Raw genomic sequence first — 17713 nt, 5'->3', positions numbered from 1 at the left:
GATAGGAATGTTATTGCACCTGTCAGTGACCCAGCTGACTGAGCCCCTTCAGTGGTGGTGATCATGAAAGAGAATGATAGTTTGCCAAAGAACTCAAAAATCACTTTAAACTGTAGACGCTGTTTTCCCTGAACTAGCGAAAACAACATTATTCATGTCTGCGGATGTAAAGAATGGGTCTGTGGAACAGTGTTTTAGACAAAGGATTGAGTTTACCTACCTTTTTCGTCACCATTTTGAAAATATAGATAGTTCCATTGTCCAGCTCCTCAGGAGTTTCAGTAAAGATTTCATAAGGCACTTGAAAATCGGGAAGAAGTCAGCATCCTGGTAGATGGCACTTTAGTCTATGGTACAGATGAACAGGACCATGATTGGAAACTGGAAGCCCTGTTGAAGCATTAATAAAAAAAGGTATCAAACTGAAAAAGGATGAAATGAAATTCAAGAAATGAGAATTGAAATACTCTTATGAAAATGGACTAAAACCTGATCCTGCTAAAGTTGAAGCAGTGCTTAATATGGCCCCTCCCACTAACAAACACGATATCCAGAGAATCCTTGCAATGACTATCTGCCTCCAAAGTTATCGGAGGTAACTGCTCTTCTTTGTGACCTACTGAAGAAAGCAGTTGGTTTTACCTGGGACTGTCACCATGAGAAGTGCTTGGATGAGATCAAGAAGATCATCTATCAATCACCAGTAACTAAAATACTTTGACATCAATAAGGATATACTTCTGCAGTGTGACACATCTAAAAGAACTGGGAGCATGATAGCAAATCAGATATTAATAAGGCAGTGATCTCACTTCCTGTACATCACTGTCAAATCTCTAACCATGTTACCCAATCGGTCTTTAGACCCCCTGTTTGTACAGCAAATCACATCATGTCAGGCAATTAAGTTGGGGTATATTTCTGCAGGAGTTCTCCCATTCACCCACCATAACTTCAGTAGAAGATTCATGGAGACCTCAGAAAAACAATATAAACGGTAGACTAACAAGAGAACCTGTCCAGAAATTCACCACTTGTGTCTTTTTGGAAAGCATGTTTTTAACGTATAAAAATTTTACGGGGCTTGACAGGGAGGATACTGGGAGGATGTTTCCCCTGGCTGGGGAGTCTAGAATGAGGGGTCAGTCTCAGAATAAGTGGTCGGCCATTTAGGACTGAGATGAGGAGAAATTTCTTCACTCAAAAGGTTGTGAATCTTTGGAATTCTCTACCCCAGAGGGCTGTGGAGGCTCAGTCGTTGAGTATATTCAAGACAGAGATCGATAGATTTTTGGATACTAAGGGAATCAAGGGATTTGGGGATGGTGAGGGAAGGTGGAGTTCAGGTGGAAGATCTGCCATGATCTTATTGAATGATGGCACAGCTCGAAGGGCCAAATGGCCTACTCCTGCTCCTAGTTCTTAAGTTCTTATGTTCTGATGTGTGAATAAGAATTGACAAGGGTCATAAATTAACATCTCATCACCAATTCCATATCGCCTACAAATAGGTAACAGCTACATACATTCACTTCACTCATTGAGGAGTGCCGCTTAGTTCTAGTCAAGCACAGGAGCATTTAGTAATTTTCTTCGAGTTATAAATTTTAAATGGGTGAATAATAAAATGTCTTTATTTGTGTTTGTTAGATTATGCATGTTAAAGGTAGTGGAATACAATTTGCATTTCCACTGGTGTTAAATAATAAGAGGCTTCCTTATTTATATTGTAGGGTCCTGTAGCGCTTGGATGGAAGGGAGATAAAGGAGAACGAGGAGACTCGGGGGCTCTGGTATGACATGATTTCCAGAAATGGATCTGATTACTTCATGAAAAAAAATTCTGCATTCACTAATGACTGCTTTGCTCTTGTGTATTTATCAATCATTGTATTGCATAGACTCACAATAAAGAAACAGCCTCTGACGGGTGAATGTACTGGAAGGATAGTACAAGCATTGGACTAGATTTTCATCGTATCACCAGGGTGTAAAACTAGTGTTGCAGCTCGGCTGCCTCTTATAGAAACTGCCAGAATTGGATTTCCATGGGAATGAAAATCGAGCGGCTTCTATAATGACAGCCGACTCGGAATGCCAGTTTCACACCTGGGCGGTAAGTTGAAAATCTACCACATTGTCTCTAAATAAGGAATTGCATTTCAAGTACAATTACTATCGAAAATAATGGAGAGCAAGGAGTGAATTAATAGTTCCAATTTAATGAAGGAAGTCTGGTGGCTTATATATAGAATAATGTGCACTTACACTGAGTTATAGCTTGTATTATAACCAATAGTTAAAGTGGGCCTGAATGCTGTCGAGTATTATACCAACTCCAAAGCCCCGGCCCTGCCGATTTGCTAGAAAGTAATGTAATTGAACCACAATGTATGTGTATAGTAACAAAGGATGGTGAGTGTCATGGTAATATAAGGCTTCAGAATCTGTTCTTCTATTGTTTTTGCACTGTCAGTATGCAGAGATCTTCGCGAGGTAAGTTAGCTGTTTGGTACCATTCATGATTATCATGCAGTATGTGCCCAGGAATCTGAGAGATGTTTCGTTTATAAATTTTATCTCCTCTCGTCTCTAGAAGTTGCTAATTCATGCTAGGATATAGTTCCACTAGTGCCAGCGGTCCTCTGTTGGCTTACCCAGGATGCCAGTTTTGCCACGTAAGCTTAGAGAGTGCTTCACTATAAGGGCATCACAGCCGACCGAGCCCAATACTGTTCTTGTCCAATGTCCACACACATGCATTTTCCAGCAAGGTTCCTCACCCTAGTGCCAAGCACCGAGGCTAATTGCAGTACATTTCTGCTTAGACCATCTAACCTCAGCACGGAATAGAGATTAAAGCTAGAAACTTTCTGGTCTGTATGCCTTAGCACTACACTGGGCACTGCATTTAGCCACTAAACCAATGGGTCGCTATTCTATTTTACTACAGTAGTTTGAAATGACAGTGAAAATAATACTATTTTCTCAATATTGTATACTTTGTATGATTAATCAACATATACTGTACTGTGCACTACTGCCCTCAGTGATGTGCACTATGTCATTCCCTACATAACATATGCTGTATATGTTCTCTCTATGATTTGCAGTACAGTATATGCATTCTGTGTTATATATATATATATATGCATTTTTTTCTGAATAACATACGCTGCCAAGTATGTTCTCCATGTTTGATAATATTAACAAAAGGTCAGTGTAATTCTAAAACACTTTTAAGCAGTTTATACTTATGCCAACTTTTTCACTGATATTAGCAAACAGAACAAAATATACTATGATCTGTGTGTTTGCAATCTACTGTACATGTTCTGTTTATAATATACTGTACATGTTCTTTCTATAAAATATGTATTCTTTGCATTACATACACTGAGTATTAGTTCAATAATACGTATGTCATATGGTTATTCTATTTGTAACCACGTCCTGGTAATTGTTCTCTATTATTCTGAAATTCAAATTGATCATGATGTTAAATATTATTCCAATTAAAAGTATAACTTAGCTTTCATTTTGAATAATGCCCAAAACACAAAGCCCAAATGTATGATCTTGCTTTAGCCCCAGGTTCTGTGTTCCAAAGTTTTGCCTTATTTGTTTACACCAGTATTTATTCTTGACGTGATATCACAAGCTTATCTCTCTCACTCATTCACAATCTACATGTGCTCATGTTTTTATTTTCTCTCTTAAGTTATGGAATTAAATTATGGAGTTGTAAACCGACTCGATTCATCTTCTTTATTTTATTATTTTTAGGGAAAACCAGGTAAAAGTGGGACAGTTGGACTGCCGGGTTTCCAGGTTGGTCTGACTTCCATTAATAATAAAGTTTAGACATTCATCAGTTAAGCTTTTTTGCAGAAGGAGTTTGCTTTGCGAACCACGCTCGATTAAGAAGACTTCTCCAGTGTCTTCTTGATAGTTATGATTTAATTATTAATATTATTTAACTGACAAATCCTGCCACTGAAATTAACCATAGTTATTTACGCATTTTTAAAAAAGTTAATACAGTTTCCAAAGATGGCGCTGACGTGCCCCCTAACCCATAAGGAAGTGACCATGTTGTGAGCTCTGTCATTGTGTTTTCTGTATCTCAGGGATTGAAAGGTGATCCAGGTTTTCCAGGATTCCCAGGAAGAGATGGGAGATCAGTAAGTTGTTGTACATTGTGACTAATTGACCAAGTTAATTGAGATTCATTGTAGTAATCATGCACATACTGTAGTGATCAATAGCATGTCATTCTATAGTGGACACTAGGTGAAGCTGTAGAGCTGTATATAGCTGTATGTATACAAGACTACACTACCCAGCTGTATAGATATTAAGACTACATTACCCATGAGGCACTAGGCTACCCACAAGGCAGCAGTCAAGATGGAAGCCTCTACAAGATGCTGTACAAGTCACATGTGCTCAATAAAAGTGTCTAGCAAAAGCTAGCTGTGTTCATAATAAGGATGTCTAGTTATTAATGAACATAACATGGTACCAGGGTGGTGAAGATCTGCTGAAAATTGTGAAAAGCGACATGGAGAATTTGAAGCCACCAGAGCGTTTGAATCTCACAGAAAAAATCGACTACAACTGGCAGACTTTTAAACAGCAATTCGAACTCTACATTGCAGCCATCGGATTCGGTACGAAGCCAGACGCAAGGAAGATAGCGTTGCTGCTTACGGTTGCAGGCCCACAGGCGATAGAGGTATTTAATACATTTGTATTTAATCCAGCGGAGAACAGAGAAAAATTAGAAGATGTGCTAAAAAAATTTGATGCACATTGCTCTCCCAAAAAGAATGAGACGTATGAAAGATACATCTTCTGTTCTCGGACACAGCAACAAAATGAGACTTTTGATAGCTTTATAACTGACCTGAAACTGAAAGCACAGACATGTAATTTCTCTGAGCTCAAAGCATCCATGATTCGTGACCAGATTGTGTTTGGTATTCATGATAAAAAAGTCAGGGAACGTCTGTTGAGAGAAACCGAACTAAATTTGGAAAATGTGGTGAAAATATGCCAAGCCAGCGAGTTAGCTCGAAAGCACGCGAAGACGTTCAGTGAAATCAATAATGATGCGATTGTAAAGAGTGATAATGCTGCTGTCGGTGCTGTGTCCTACAAGGGGAAGGAACGTGGGCAGAACAGAAATGAAAAGCAATCGGAGGATGAAATTTTTAATTGTAAATGCTATGGTTACAAACACCAGTTAAGACAATGCCCAGCGTTTGGAAAAATGCACACAAAGTGTAATGGAAAGAATCACTTTGCCAAACAATGCTTTTCAAAAGTAAAAACAACGAAAGGGCAACGAGTTAATGTAATTGAGGACACTGATTTAAGTGAGACATTTTTTGTACGAATGGTGTCATGTGACGATATCAAAAAGGATACAGAAAATGTGCAGCCCTCAGAAATGGACAATGCTGAACATAAAGTTAATGCAGTAAAAGAGGACAAATGGATGATCCCACTGCAGGTAAATGGAGCATTAGTTACCTTGAAACTAGACACTGGGGCAAAAGCAAACTTAATCAGTATGAGTGACATTAACAATATGAAAGAAAAGCCCAAAATACAGAAAAAGTCAGTACTACTGAAGGACTATAATGGACAGAAAATAGATAGCTTAGGTGTATGCAGACTTAAAGTGACAGTCAAAGACAAAGTGCATCATCTCATGTTTTCTGTTGTGGCTGAAAGACTTGATTCGATACTAGGTGACAAAGCTTGTGAAGACTTAGAACTGGTCAAGCGAGTCTACCGTATAAACTGTGCCATAAGCAGACCAGAGGACTCAGGTGATGAAGCAGAGAGCCCATCAAGGATGAAAAGGCCAAAGGGTATCCATGTCTTCAAAAAGCCTAGTTTCTCCAAGAAGAAAGAAAAAGACTTTAAGGTCAAAGAGAAGCCAAAGGAAGAAAAGCACAAAGAGGAAAAACACAAGGAGAAAAAGTCCAAAGATATAACCGCAGCAGATGTTGTTAAGCAGTGGAAAGAGAAAAAGAAAAAGAAGAAGCCTGCACCAGAGCAGGAAGCAGTTCCGACGGATACTCCTTCTTCCCTCAGGCCAATCTTTGGTGTTCCTTTAGCCGAGGCTGCTGAGAGGACTATGCTGTATGATGGGATCCAGCTGCCAGCAGTTTTTCGAGAGTGCATTGATTACATTGAGAGTTATGGCATGAAGAGTGAAGGAAACACTGAAACCCTCTCCAAGCAAAGATCGCAAGGAGACCTCGATCTATACAAGAGCAGATTGATGACAATGCCGCAACTGCATCTTGTCATTCACCGCCAGAACAATCTCATGAAGACACATCAGACTTACCCGTGTTGAGAAGATCCACACGTGAAGTAAAAGAGCCTGATAGACTTAATCTTTGAGTACAATGTAAAGCTTTGAAAATGTGTTGACTGTTTTGAAAATGTTTATGTTTATAGAGCACTAACAAAAGTGTTACTGATATTATCTTTATTGTTTTCTTGAAAGTTGATGGATATTGATTTTGTTAAACCTCAAAGAAAGGGGGATGTAGTGATCAATAGCATGTCATTCTATAGTGGACACTAGGTGGAGCCGTAGAGCTGTATATAGCTGTATGTATACAAGACTACACTACCCAGCTGTATAGATATTAAGACTACATTACCCATGAGGCACTAGGCTACCCACAAGGCCGCAGTCAAGATGGAAGCCTCTACAAGATGCTGTACAAGTCCACATGTGCTCAATAAAAGTGTCTAGCAAAAGCTAGCTGTGTTCATAATAAGAATGTCTAGTTATTAATGAACATAACACATACTAAATGTTTTTAATAACTGTTAACATACTAAATATTATTATTTTAATCTAGGGACGGAAAGGGGTCATTGGTCGTCCAGGACCACCTGGTCCAGTAAGTACCAGCCTTGGTTTAAAAATCTTTCACTAAAATATAATACTTTAAGATTTAGCTTCAGCAGCAAAGTTTTCGTCTCCCTCCCAATTGGCATCTGGAAACAAGGGATTCTGATCTCTGCTGAAGGTATGGAGCCACTTGCTGAATAAAGTCCATAGCTGGAAATATTTCCTGAAATGACCGCTCTGCTAGAGTTTGTGGGAGGGAAAGTTAAAAATCATAAGGGCCATATTACGACCATTAGATGGAAACAGCAGCATCATTCTGCAGTATCTACAGTTAGTTGCTTCCCTGATCATCTGTCCTACATCAGCATTCCACCCACCTGAACTCCCTCTGCCCCTTCCCAGTATCTTCAACTGAGGAGAGTTTATTCAGATGGCCACGATTTTACCATAAACTCTTTTCCTCTTTTTATTTACCTTTTACTTTCTCCAGTGGCAAAAGTTTCAACATATCGTAAAGATAAAAATCAGAAAACTGTTCACACCGACTCTACGGAGTGCCTAACCGAAATGTATTCCGCGTGCAAACATTTTTTTTGCTTTCCCATCCCTTCCCCACTTCCTCCCTGAGAGGAAAACCTCGTGAAGTATTTCTTTGGCTCTTTACCAAAAGGTATTTCATTTAATAAAAAAATTAAGTTTAACAGCAAAAGAAAAGCAGAGGAGTGGGACATTCAAAGAGCTGGCACATACACGATGGGCTGAATGGCCTCCTTTTGTGCTGCATGATTCCATGTTCATGTTGGTGTGACACTAGATACTCTGATATGGGTTTAGCACAGCAGAAAATGATTACTGAGTGAATAATGATCTTAAAGCAACTCAACCGATTATTAAGGAGGGATCCAGTCGGCATAACTGACCAATATTTTAAAAGCTTTTTCAACACCGGTGCTATAAATTATACTTGAAGCAGGTTTTAGTACCTCTTTGGACGAAACACATCTCGGCCAGGAAGAGGGGTTGCATGAAAACTCTGTGTATGGTGGGATAACATTAAGGTCACATCTTCTAATTGACCAATAGGAACCAATAACCTTTATCACAGGTACTGCAGTGCTGTCACTGTGTTAAGAGGGAATCTTTGAGCACTGATATTTCATTATTCAGAACAGTGAATAAATTAAATGATGGACAACTCATATGCAGTCAGGGGCTGTATTACACTGGTTAGTAGTTTCATTCCTGTATAAACCATCTCTTAATCCTCAATTGTGTGTATAAAGAACGTGTATAAATCATCACTTGTTGGCCTTTATTCCAAGAGGATTTGAGTATAAGAGTAAAGATGTCTAACTGCAATTATATAGGGCCCTGGTGAAACATAGAAGATAGGAGCAGGAGTAGGCCATTCAGCCCTTCGAGCCTGCTCCGCCATTCAACGAGATCATGGCTGATCATCCAAACCCTAGCACCCGGTCCCTACACCGACAGCCATCCCACCCAAGCCCTATCCCCGTAACCCCACGTATTTAATCCCCCCTAACACTAAGGGTCAATTTTTATCATGGCCAATCAACCTAACCCGCACATCTTTGGACTGTGGGAGGAAACTGGAGCACCCGGAGAAAACCCACGCAAACACGGGGAGAATGTGCAAACTCCACACAGACAGTCACCCGAGGCCGGATTTGAACCCGGGTCCCTGTGAGGCAACAGTGCTAACCACTATGCCACCGTGCTGCCCAACGTGAGACCACACCTGGAGTATTGTGTACAGTTTTGGTCTCCTTACCTAAAGAAGGATATACTTGCCATAGAGGGAGTGCAACGAAGGTTCACCAGACTGGTTCCTGGGATGGGGGGATTGTCCTATGAGGAGAGATTGAGTAGACGAGGCTTATATTCTCTAGAGTTTAGAAGATTGAGAGGTGATCTAATTGAAACATACAAAATTCTTACAGGACTTGACAGGGTAGATACAGGGAGAATGTTTCCCCTGGCTGGGGAGTCTAGAACCAGGGGTCACAGTCTCAGAATACGGGGTCAGCCATTTAGGACTGAGATTAGGAGAAATTTCTTCACTCAGAGGGTGGTGAATCTTTGGAATTCTCTACCCCAGGGGGCTGTGGGGGCTCAGTCGTTGAGTATATTCAAGACAGAGATCGATAGATTTTTGAATATTAAGGGAATCAAGGGATATGGGATAGTGCAGGAAAGTGAAGTTGAGATAGAAGTTCTGCCATGATCTTATTGAATGGCGGAGCAGGCTCGAAGGGCCAAATGGCCAACTCCTGCTCCTATTTCTTATGTTCTTGTGTTCTTATAAATATTAGCTGGGATTTTCTGCTTTGGTGGAATCCCGTCACATCTTAAGCAGGGCTGGAGTTTTCCTGTGCCAATGGCCAGCTCCTGACACTGCCCAATTTTCTAGGATCCGGGTCATTTGTAATTTTTAGATGGGACTGGGCTACCGGTGGGGTTGCCATCTCTGTCATGGACCCCCACCTCGGCTGGGCAGGAAACTCATTGTGGGAGGCCTCTGGTTCCTGCTATAGTGTCAGCTGTGGCTCAGTGGGTAGCACACTCGCCGCTGAGTCAGAAGGTTGTGGGTTCAGAATAGCTCCTGAGCAAATACCTGCTGCAGTCTGCTGGAGTTAACCCAGGGAGCTGGTGTAACTCCAGTGGAAATCCTGGTCATTGCATCCAACAGGAACCCATTGCATAATCTTGTTATGATAACCCAGCATTGCCTTTTATGTTTGTGGCAGCATGGTGAAGAAGATAATCGAGACTGTGAAAAAGGAGATCGTGGCTATCCAGGTCCTACAGGGCCAAAAGGACAACTCGGATTGCCAGGTGATGGTTGGGAAATTTGCTCTATTTCAATGGCTTGGAGTTCTGGGCCCATGGCTATCATCTGTGAAGAATATATAGGTCAATAATGGACTACGTGGCCTGTTACAGAATCTGAGAAAAATTACATCTGTTACTCTTCTGACATTGATTTCTTTAGTCTGTAGCTGATCATTCATCCTCCCTTATCGCTGCTCTCTATAGCCTGTGACTAACCATTACCCTTCTCTGACCCCACTTCCCCTGATCTGTATCTGACCAGCATAACTCGTCTGCCCCCTGCTATTCCTCATTGAATTTGTCTTGGTGAAATCTCACAAAATTAAGTCTTTCTACATTTTTTCTAGCAGTATTGCTTTCTCTCTCTCTACTTCCTTGGTGGTACAGTCAGGTTACATGCATCAAAGACAGTAAAACCCTTTCTCATGTTTGTTGTGTATGTACCTTTAAGGGAATAACTGGTCTCAGACTGCAATACCGGCAGTGACCACCCCTGTATAAAAGGCACTAGCAGCCTTCTGTAGTTTCAGTTTCCCGATTGTCTCCATTCAGTAAAGACTTGTTATAATCAACTCCTGCTGTCCGTGTCTCAATTATACACGGACATAATATTGGCGATGAGCAGATACGAACTTACCTACAGTCTGCACCACCTCATGGGATCCATTCCTGAAGCGAAGTGAGCAGAAGTCGAGGCCAGAAGGAAGAAAGAAGCAGTAGAAACGGGCGTCGACCGTGGGCATCCGCCCCTGAGTCAGTGGAGTTGAAGATTGCAGGAGAGGCTGTCGAGAGCGGGGCTTGGTTCCTGTCGACGGTGCTTCAGCTAATCGGGCTGGTGGCAGGTAGTACACTGATCCTTCCTGGGCTGCGGCGGTCTAGAACTCGAGCGGGTGGCTTGCAACGGGGCCGAGCAGCGTTGTCGGGAAGAGGCGAGAGAGAGAGGGTGGCGCACACAGGGCGCGGCCGGTGCTACGAAGCCGGGCAGCGTACAGACCCGAGAAGAGGGAGGCAAGAGTCCCACAGGGTTGTTCCACGACGGGAAAATAATAAAATAAAAAAAATATTAAACGCGCAGAAAGCCGCGAGGAGCTGCAGGTTGCCACGGAAACCGCGGAAAGCAGCGCTAGCAACAGCGGGGAAGAAGGCAAAGCGCGGGAGGCGCCATCTTAATCCAGCGGGGAAGAAGGCAAAGCGCGGGAGGCGCCATTTTGTTAAATCGGGGAAGAAGGCAAAGCGCGGGAGGCGTCATTTTACATTTCCAAGATGCCGAAAACTGGCTGTATCACTGCCTTTGATAATGCAATAGAGGACTGGACCACGTATGTGGAAAGAGTCGAGGTATATTGCGAGGCAAACGAAATAGCCGATGAGAAAAAGGCATCGGTACTGCTAAACTTAATGGGCGCAAGAACGTACGGCCTATTGCGGGACCTGATTACTCCAGCCAAACCGAAGGCGAAGAGTTTTAATGAAATTGTTGCTATCCTGCTGTAACACCTAAACCCTGCACCGCTGCTGATAGCAGAAAGATTTAAATTCCACAGGAGAACTCAGCATAAAGATGAGAGCAATGCTGAGTACCTTACGGAACTACGCAAGCTATCAAAGCACTGCCAGTTCAGAGCAGGACTGGCAGATACCCTACGGGACAAATTTGTCTGTGGACTCCTGAGTGAAGGAACCCAGAAGAAGTTACTCTCAGAGAAAGAGCTGACGCTAGATAAGGCTTTCAGCATGGCAGTATCGTATGAAGCAGCAGCCAGGGGAGCTGCGGAAATACAACAAAAGCCACAGGAATACAGCACCCACGAAATGACACGGGGATTTGCAAAATGTTATTGCTGCGGCAGAACTAACCATGACCAGAAGGACTGCTGGTCCAAGGACAAAATATGCAGGCAATGCAGAAAGATGGGGCACATTGCACGAGTTTGCAGGTCTGGGAAGAAGACCAACGACAACAAAAAGGCTACTAAGGAACCGTACAGGAAAGTACAAAAGATGATGGACAGTAGTTCCGAAGACCAGATGAGCGATAGTGAATCCGGGAACAAGAGATTAAGCTGTCTCAAACTTCACAACGTAATCGCAAAAGAGGATCACCGAACCATTTGGGTCACCCTCACGATAGCAGGGTCCTAAGTCAAAATGGAATTGGATACAGGATCAGCTCTAACCGTCATGAATCGACGAGACTACGAGTGGCTATTCTCACACATACCCTTGAGAGAGACATCCATTGTCTTGAGGACATATACGGGGCAAAAAGTATACCCCAGAGGAAAAATAAGGGTGCCTGTCGAATACAATGGCAAGAAAATACGGAAATTGTATCTCTACATTCTGCAAGATGGTGGACCACCGTTATTGGGATGTGAATGGATCAGAAAGATAAGCTTAGACTGGCACTCCATTCAGGCACTGACGGTGGCGGGTAAAAAGGATGACGACGTCACTCCTGGACGATTGTCAACAATCTTAGCTGACGCCAAAGAGGTATTTCAACAAGAACTGGGCACTCTTAAAGGTGTAACCGCCTCGATAAAAATAGAGGAGAATGCAATTCCCAAGTTTCTCAAAGCAAGACCGGTACCATATGCAATTCGCCCAGCCGTCGAGGCAGAGCTGGAGAATCTGGAGGGCAGCACGGTGGCATAGAGGGCAGCACGGTGGCATAGTGGTTAGCACTGTTGCCTCACAGCGCCAGAGACCCGGGTTCGAATCTGGCCTCGGCCGACTGTCTGTGTGGAGTTTGCACATTCTCCCCGTGTTTGCGTGGGTTTTCTCCGGGTGCTCCGGTTTCCTCCCACAGTCCAAAGGTGTGCGGGTTAGGTTGATTGGCTATGATAAATTGACCCTTAGTGTTAGTGGGATTAAATACGTGGGGTTACAGGGATAGGGTGGGATATGTGTTGGTGTAGGGGTTACGGGGATCGGGTGGGATATGTGTCGGTGCAGGCTCCATGGGCCGAAATGGCCTCTATCTGCACTGTGATTCTGTGAATGCAGGCATGTTATCTAAGGTAGACTGGAGCAAGTGGGCGACACCCATCGTTCCTGTCATGAAGAAAACGTTAAACAATAAGTCTGAGGAGCCAAGGAAGGTTCGCATCTGTGGGGACTTCAAGGTGACGGTGAACCCAGTCCTTCACACAGTACAATATCCTCTTCCAAGGATAGAAGATATCTTCGCCTCACTATCTGGAGGGAAACGTTTTATAAAAATTGACCTAGCACAAGCATATTTGCAGATGGAGGTTGAAGAATCCTCTAGGAAGTATCTCACGATAAACACTCACAAAGGTCTTTACCAGTATAATCGACTGGTATTCGGAGTAGCATCAGCTCCGGCGATATGGCAAAGAGTAATGGAACAAGTCCTGCAAGGGATTCCAGGGACTCAGTGTTACTTAGACGACATCCTAGTGACAGGTGAAGATGACAGTGAACACCTTGCCAACCTAAAGCAGGTGTTCACTAGACTACGTGAACATGGGCTACGAGCCAATCGCCCCAAGTGCGAGTTTTTTAAGAAACAGATATCGTATTGTGGCCACGTGATTGATGAAGAGGGGTTGCATAAGTCCCCTGACAAAATTGAAGCGGTAGTTATGGCTCCGGCGCCTGAAAATGTGTCGCAACTGAGGTCATTTCTCGGATTGGTGAATTACTACCATAAGTTTTTGCCGAATTTGTCCACAATTCTGCATCCACTGAACGCCCTACTACGAACGGGAGTAGCATGGAAATGGAGCGATGAATGTAAGCGGGCCTTTCAGGAGAGTAAGGACCTAATCACTTCAAGAAAAGTATTGGCTCACTACAACCCATCACTACCGATAAGACTGGCGTGTGATGCGTCTCCCTACGGCATTGGGGCGGTACTGTCACATAAATTCCTTGATGGTTCAGAGAGGCCGATAGCTTTTGCGTCACGCTCGTTAACTTCAGCCGAGCGTAACTATGCTCAGATTGACAGAGAGGCCCTCAGCCTGGTGTGGGGGGTGAAGAAGTTCAATCACTACCTGCACGGTCAGAAATTTACTCTACTAACGGATCATCAACCTCTCGTCTCCATTTTCAACCCTCAGAAGGGCGTACCGATAATGACGGCACAACGGCTACAGAGGTGGTCCCTTTTCCTAGGGGCACACCAATATGACATCGAGTACAAGGGAACTAAACAGCATGGGAATGCTGATGGATTGTCGCGCCTACCGTTACCGACGGTGGAAGAAGAACTGGCAGTGGATCCAGTGGAGCTATTCCACTCGACTATAGTCGAATGTCTCCCTGTGACGAATGCAAACATAGAAAAGGAAACACGAAATGACCCGACACTCTCCTGGGTCTATGATTTAACAGTGAAGGGATGGCCAGCACATGGCGAACCACTGCTGCCAGAATTCTCGCCGAGAAGAGAACAGCTGTCAGTGTGCAGAGGGACCTTGATGTGTGGATCCAGAGTAGTAATTCCACCCAAATTGACGGATAGAGTGCTCAATGAGCTTCATGAGGGTCATCTGGGAGGGGTAAAAATGAAAAACTTAGCCAGAGCGTTTGTGTGGTGGCCGGGAATCGATAGAGAAATCGAAGAGATGACCAAGGGCTGTACAGGATGCCAGAAGGTCCAAAATGCCCCACCACAAGCTCCTCTACATCCATGGGAGTGGCCCTCATCTCCATGGCAAAGGGTGCACATTGATTTTGCTGGTCCCTTTATAGACTCGATGTTTTTAATTGCGGTGGATGCACATTCAAAGTGGCCAGATGTAATAAAAATGTCCTCAACCACCACAGAAAAAACTATCTCAGTCTTACGAACCATATTCGCCAGGAATGGGCTGCCTGAACAGATTTGCTCTGACAATGGACCACAGTTTGTGTCTGAAGAGTTCCGGAGGTTCTTAAAGAACAATGGTGTTAAGCATTACACATCCGCCCCATATCATCCAGCCACTAATGGATTGGCCGAGAGGTTTGTTCAAACATTCAAGAAGGCTATCAAGGCAATGTGTAATGAAAATATACCTCTACAACACAAGGTGGATAACTTCTTGTTTGCCTACCGGAATGCGACACATGCGGTTACCAACCAAACTCCAGCCATGATGTTCTTCAATCGAAGACTATGATGCCGCTTGGATTTGGTTAAGCCAAACGTCCGAAGAGATGTGGAGAACAGGCAGTTTCAGAATATGAATGAAAGGCCGACCAGGAGTTTTAAGATAGGTCAACCAGTTTTGGCCCGGGACTACCGCACAGAGAAATGGCAGCCAGGAACGATCTGTACACGGCAAGGACCTCTAATGTATACCGTGGACGTTGGAGAGAGTATTGTAAGACGCCATGCTGACCAGATTCTAGAGTCACTGGAAAACGTCAACTCCACACCACGATCTGATACACCTGGCGATGAAACTGAAGTACCAATTGCATCTACCGCAGAATCGGTGATATTGGAAGCAGATGAACCAAACAACGACATTGATCCCGACTCAACCTCACCAGAAGAACCTGATACCCCAAAGAGGCGTTATCCAGACAGAATCAGGAAGCCTCCTCAAAGACTGAACTTATAATTGCTTAACCTCAGCCAATGTATCTAGCAACCGTAATTGTAATTGTAATTAGTTATTATTTAGTTGTTAAATGAATGTTATGTACTGTTTATCTAAAAGGGGAGGAATTGTTGTGTATGTACCTTTAAGGGAATAACTGGTCTCAGACTGCAGTACCGGCAGTGACCACCCCTGTATAAAAGGCACTAGCAGCCTTCTGTAGTTTCAGTTTCCCGATTGTCTCCATTCAGTAAAGACTTGTTATAATCAACTCCTGCTGTCCGTGTCTCAATTATACACGGACATAATAATGTTCTCACCAGTTTCTAGGTTCCTGGTTCTGCTGAATCTGTCTCGAGTTAGTTCACAGGCTAGTTCGTGTCCCTTCTGCAGATCTCCCAAGCTGATTAATCTGATTTTAAATATAAACTTTGGGTTGCAACTGAACTGCTGGATCTTATTAAGCTTCAAAATTCTTCATTTTGGGGAGATCATTACTCTACTGATATGCAGCTTTGTGCTGGTGATTCTCACCCACCCAAACAAAGCTGTTGAGGCTGGGGGGTCAATTGAAAATTTCAAAACTGAGATTGATAGAATTTTGTTAGGCAAGGGTATTGAGGGTTATGGAACCTAGGTGGGTAGATGGAGTTAAGATACAGATCAGCCATGATCTAATTGAATGGCAGAACAAGCTCCTTTGTTCATGCTCTAAGTTGAGTTGTCGGCAGTTTCGACTGTTGTAGAAATTATGGCTTGGAGGGGTGCAACCTGCTTCCCTCCAAGCAAAGGTAGGTTAGGTGACAGGGGAACCTAGAGCAAAGAAAACGGGGAAGGAGAAAGACAAAAATCAAGCCACGCACAAGGCAACAGCTGAGGTTCTTTGCAGTTGTGTCTGAAGCTCGGGATGGCACTGTAGCTGTGGTCAAGGATGAATTAGCATCCATGGCTGGCGATGAGGCTGTGAAGGTGCACAAAGATAGGGCTGGAACGGTGGGCAAGGGTGGGAATCTGGCACTGAGTGCTACAGAAACAATTCAAGTCTCTCAACACTTAGATGACAGAATAATTACTTCTGCTAATATATTGTCAAGTGTTTTATATTCATTAAATGAAAGAAAGAGAATTTTCAGCAATTCAAGGCAGTCACCTTGTTTCAGTTTACTCAAGACAACCTTAATTCGTGTGCTAGTAAATTAAATGACTCGTTTATTTCTAACTCTACAGGTCCTGTCGGTCAGCTAGGCTTACCAGGAAAACCAGGTAAGACCCTGTATTTTGCTCCATTGTAAAGATGAATACTCAATCCGATAAACACTACACCAAACTCTTGAATTTCAGTTAGTATAAAGTGATTAATCAACAAGACCCTCTTGAAGGAGGCACATATAGAAAAGTTATTCTGGAGCAAAAAGGTAAAGGACTTGCATTTACAAAAAGAAAATACTGCAGATGCTGGAAATCTGAAATAAAAACAGAAAATGCTGGAGACACTCAGCAGGTCAGGCAGCATCTATGAAGAGAGAAACAGAGTTAATGTTTCAGGTCGATGACCTTTCGTCAGAACTGACGAAGGGTCATCGACCTGAAATGTTAACTCTGTTTCTCTCTTCACAGATGCTGCCTGACCTGCTGAGTGTCTCCAGCATTTTCTGTTTTTACTTTATATTAAGGACTTGCATTTCCTTGACTTAAATAATATGGAGTGACCACTGCATTTTTAAAAAAAAAGGTACTCTACTGATTTACCAGGGTTAAGTATTACTGAATAAAATTTTGTTGTTCAACATTTATTCAGTAATTCCTATTGGAGACGAGAAGCCTGGAATTTTATGGAAAGTTTCAGCAAAAATATTGCATAACATCAGAGATTTTTCCAAGGAAATTCACGCGAATGTGACTTACGCTAGTTTTACACCGGAACCTTACTACACACAAATTTCCTCGATCATTTGCGCTGCTTCTGTTACATCCACCAAAACCTGCCTTAGCTCACTAACATAGCTCCACCCCCATGCTAAAGTCCAGAGAACACATTTCCTGCATTTACGCAAGCTTTTTTTTATTTGTTCCTGGAATGTGGGCATCGCTGGCAAGACCAGCATTTATTGCCCATCCCTAATTGCCCTTGAGAAGGTGGTGGTGAGCCGCCTTCTTGAAATGCTTCAATCCTTGTGGTGAAGGTACTCCCACAGTGCTGTTAGGGAGGGAGTTCCAGGATTTTGTCCCAGCGACTATGAAGGAACGGAGATATAATTCTAAGTCCGGATGGTGTAGGACTTGGAGGGGAACTTGCAGGTAGTGGTGTTCCCATGCACCTGCTGCCCTTGTCCTTCTAGGTGGTAGAGGTCGCGGGTTTGGGAGGTGCTGCCGAAGAAGCCTTTGCGAGTTGCTGCAGTGCATCTTGTAGATG

At 43.2% G+C, this 17713-nt stretch overlaps 1 protein-coding gene across 5 annotated transcripts in view; it reads left to right on the top strand.

Annotated features, from left to right (window-relative positions):
• Nucleotides 1-17713, top strand: part of LOC147115585 (mitochondrial fission factor-like) — a 305832-nt gene that overhangs the window by 128873 nt on the left and 159246 nt on the right. For all 5 annotated transcript variants that reach the window (XM_085989955.1, XM_085989954.1, XM_085989953.1 and 2 more), the window contains exons 15-20: nt 1734-1793; nt 3787-3831; nt 4131-4184; nt 6894-6935; nt 9655-9742; nt 16528-16563. In XM_085989955.1, the coding sequence (XP_085846081.1) occupies nt 1734-1793; nt 3787-3831; nt 4131-4184; nt 6894-6935; nt 9655-9742; nt 16528-16563 (325 nt within the window). The remainder of the gene's footprint in view (nt 1-1733; nt 1794-3786; nt 3832-4130; nt 4185-6893; nt 6936-9654; nt 9743-16527; nt 16564-17713) is intronic.

The sequence above is a fragment of the Somniosus microcephalus genome, chromosome 6 (genome assembly GCF_052327205.1).
Source record: "Somniosus microcephalus isolate GS21.2 chromosome 6, FLI_Smic_1.0, whole genome shotgun sequence".
Lineage (NCBI taxonomy): Eukaryota > Metazoa > Chordata > Chondrichthyes > Squaliformes > Somniosidae > Somniosus > Somniosus microcephalus.
This window is presented reverse-complemented; position numbering and strand designations above follow the sequence as displayed.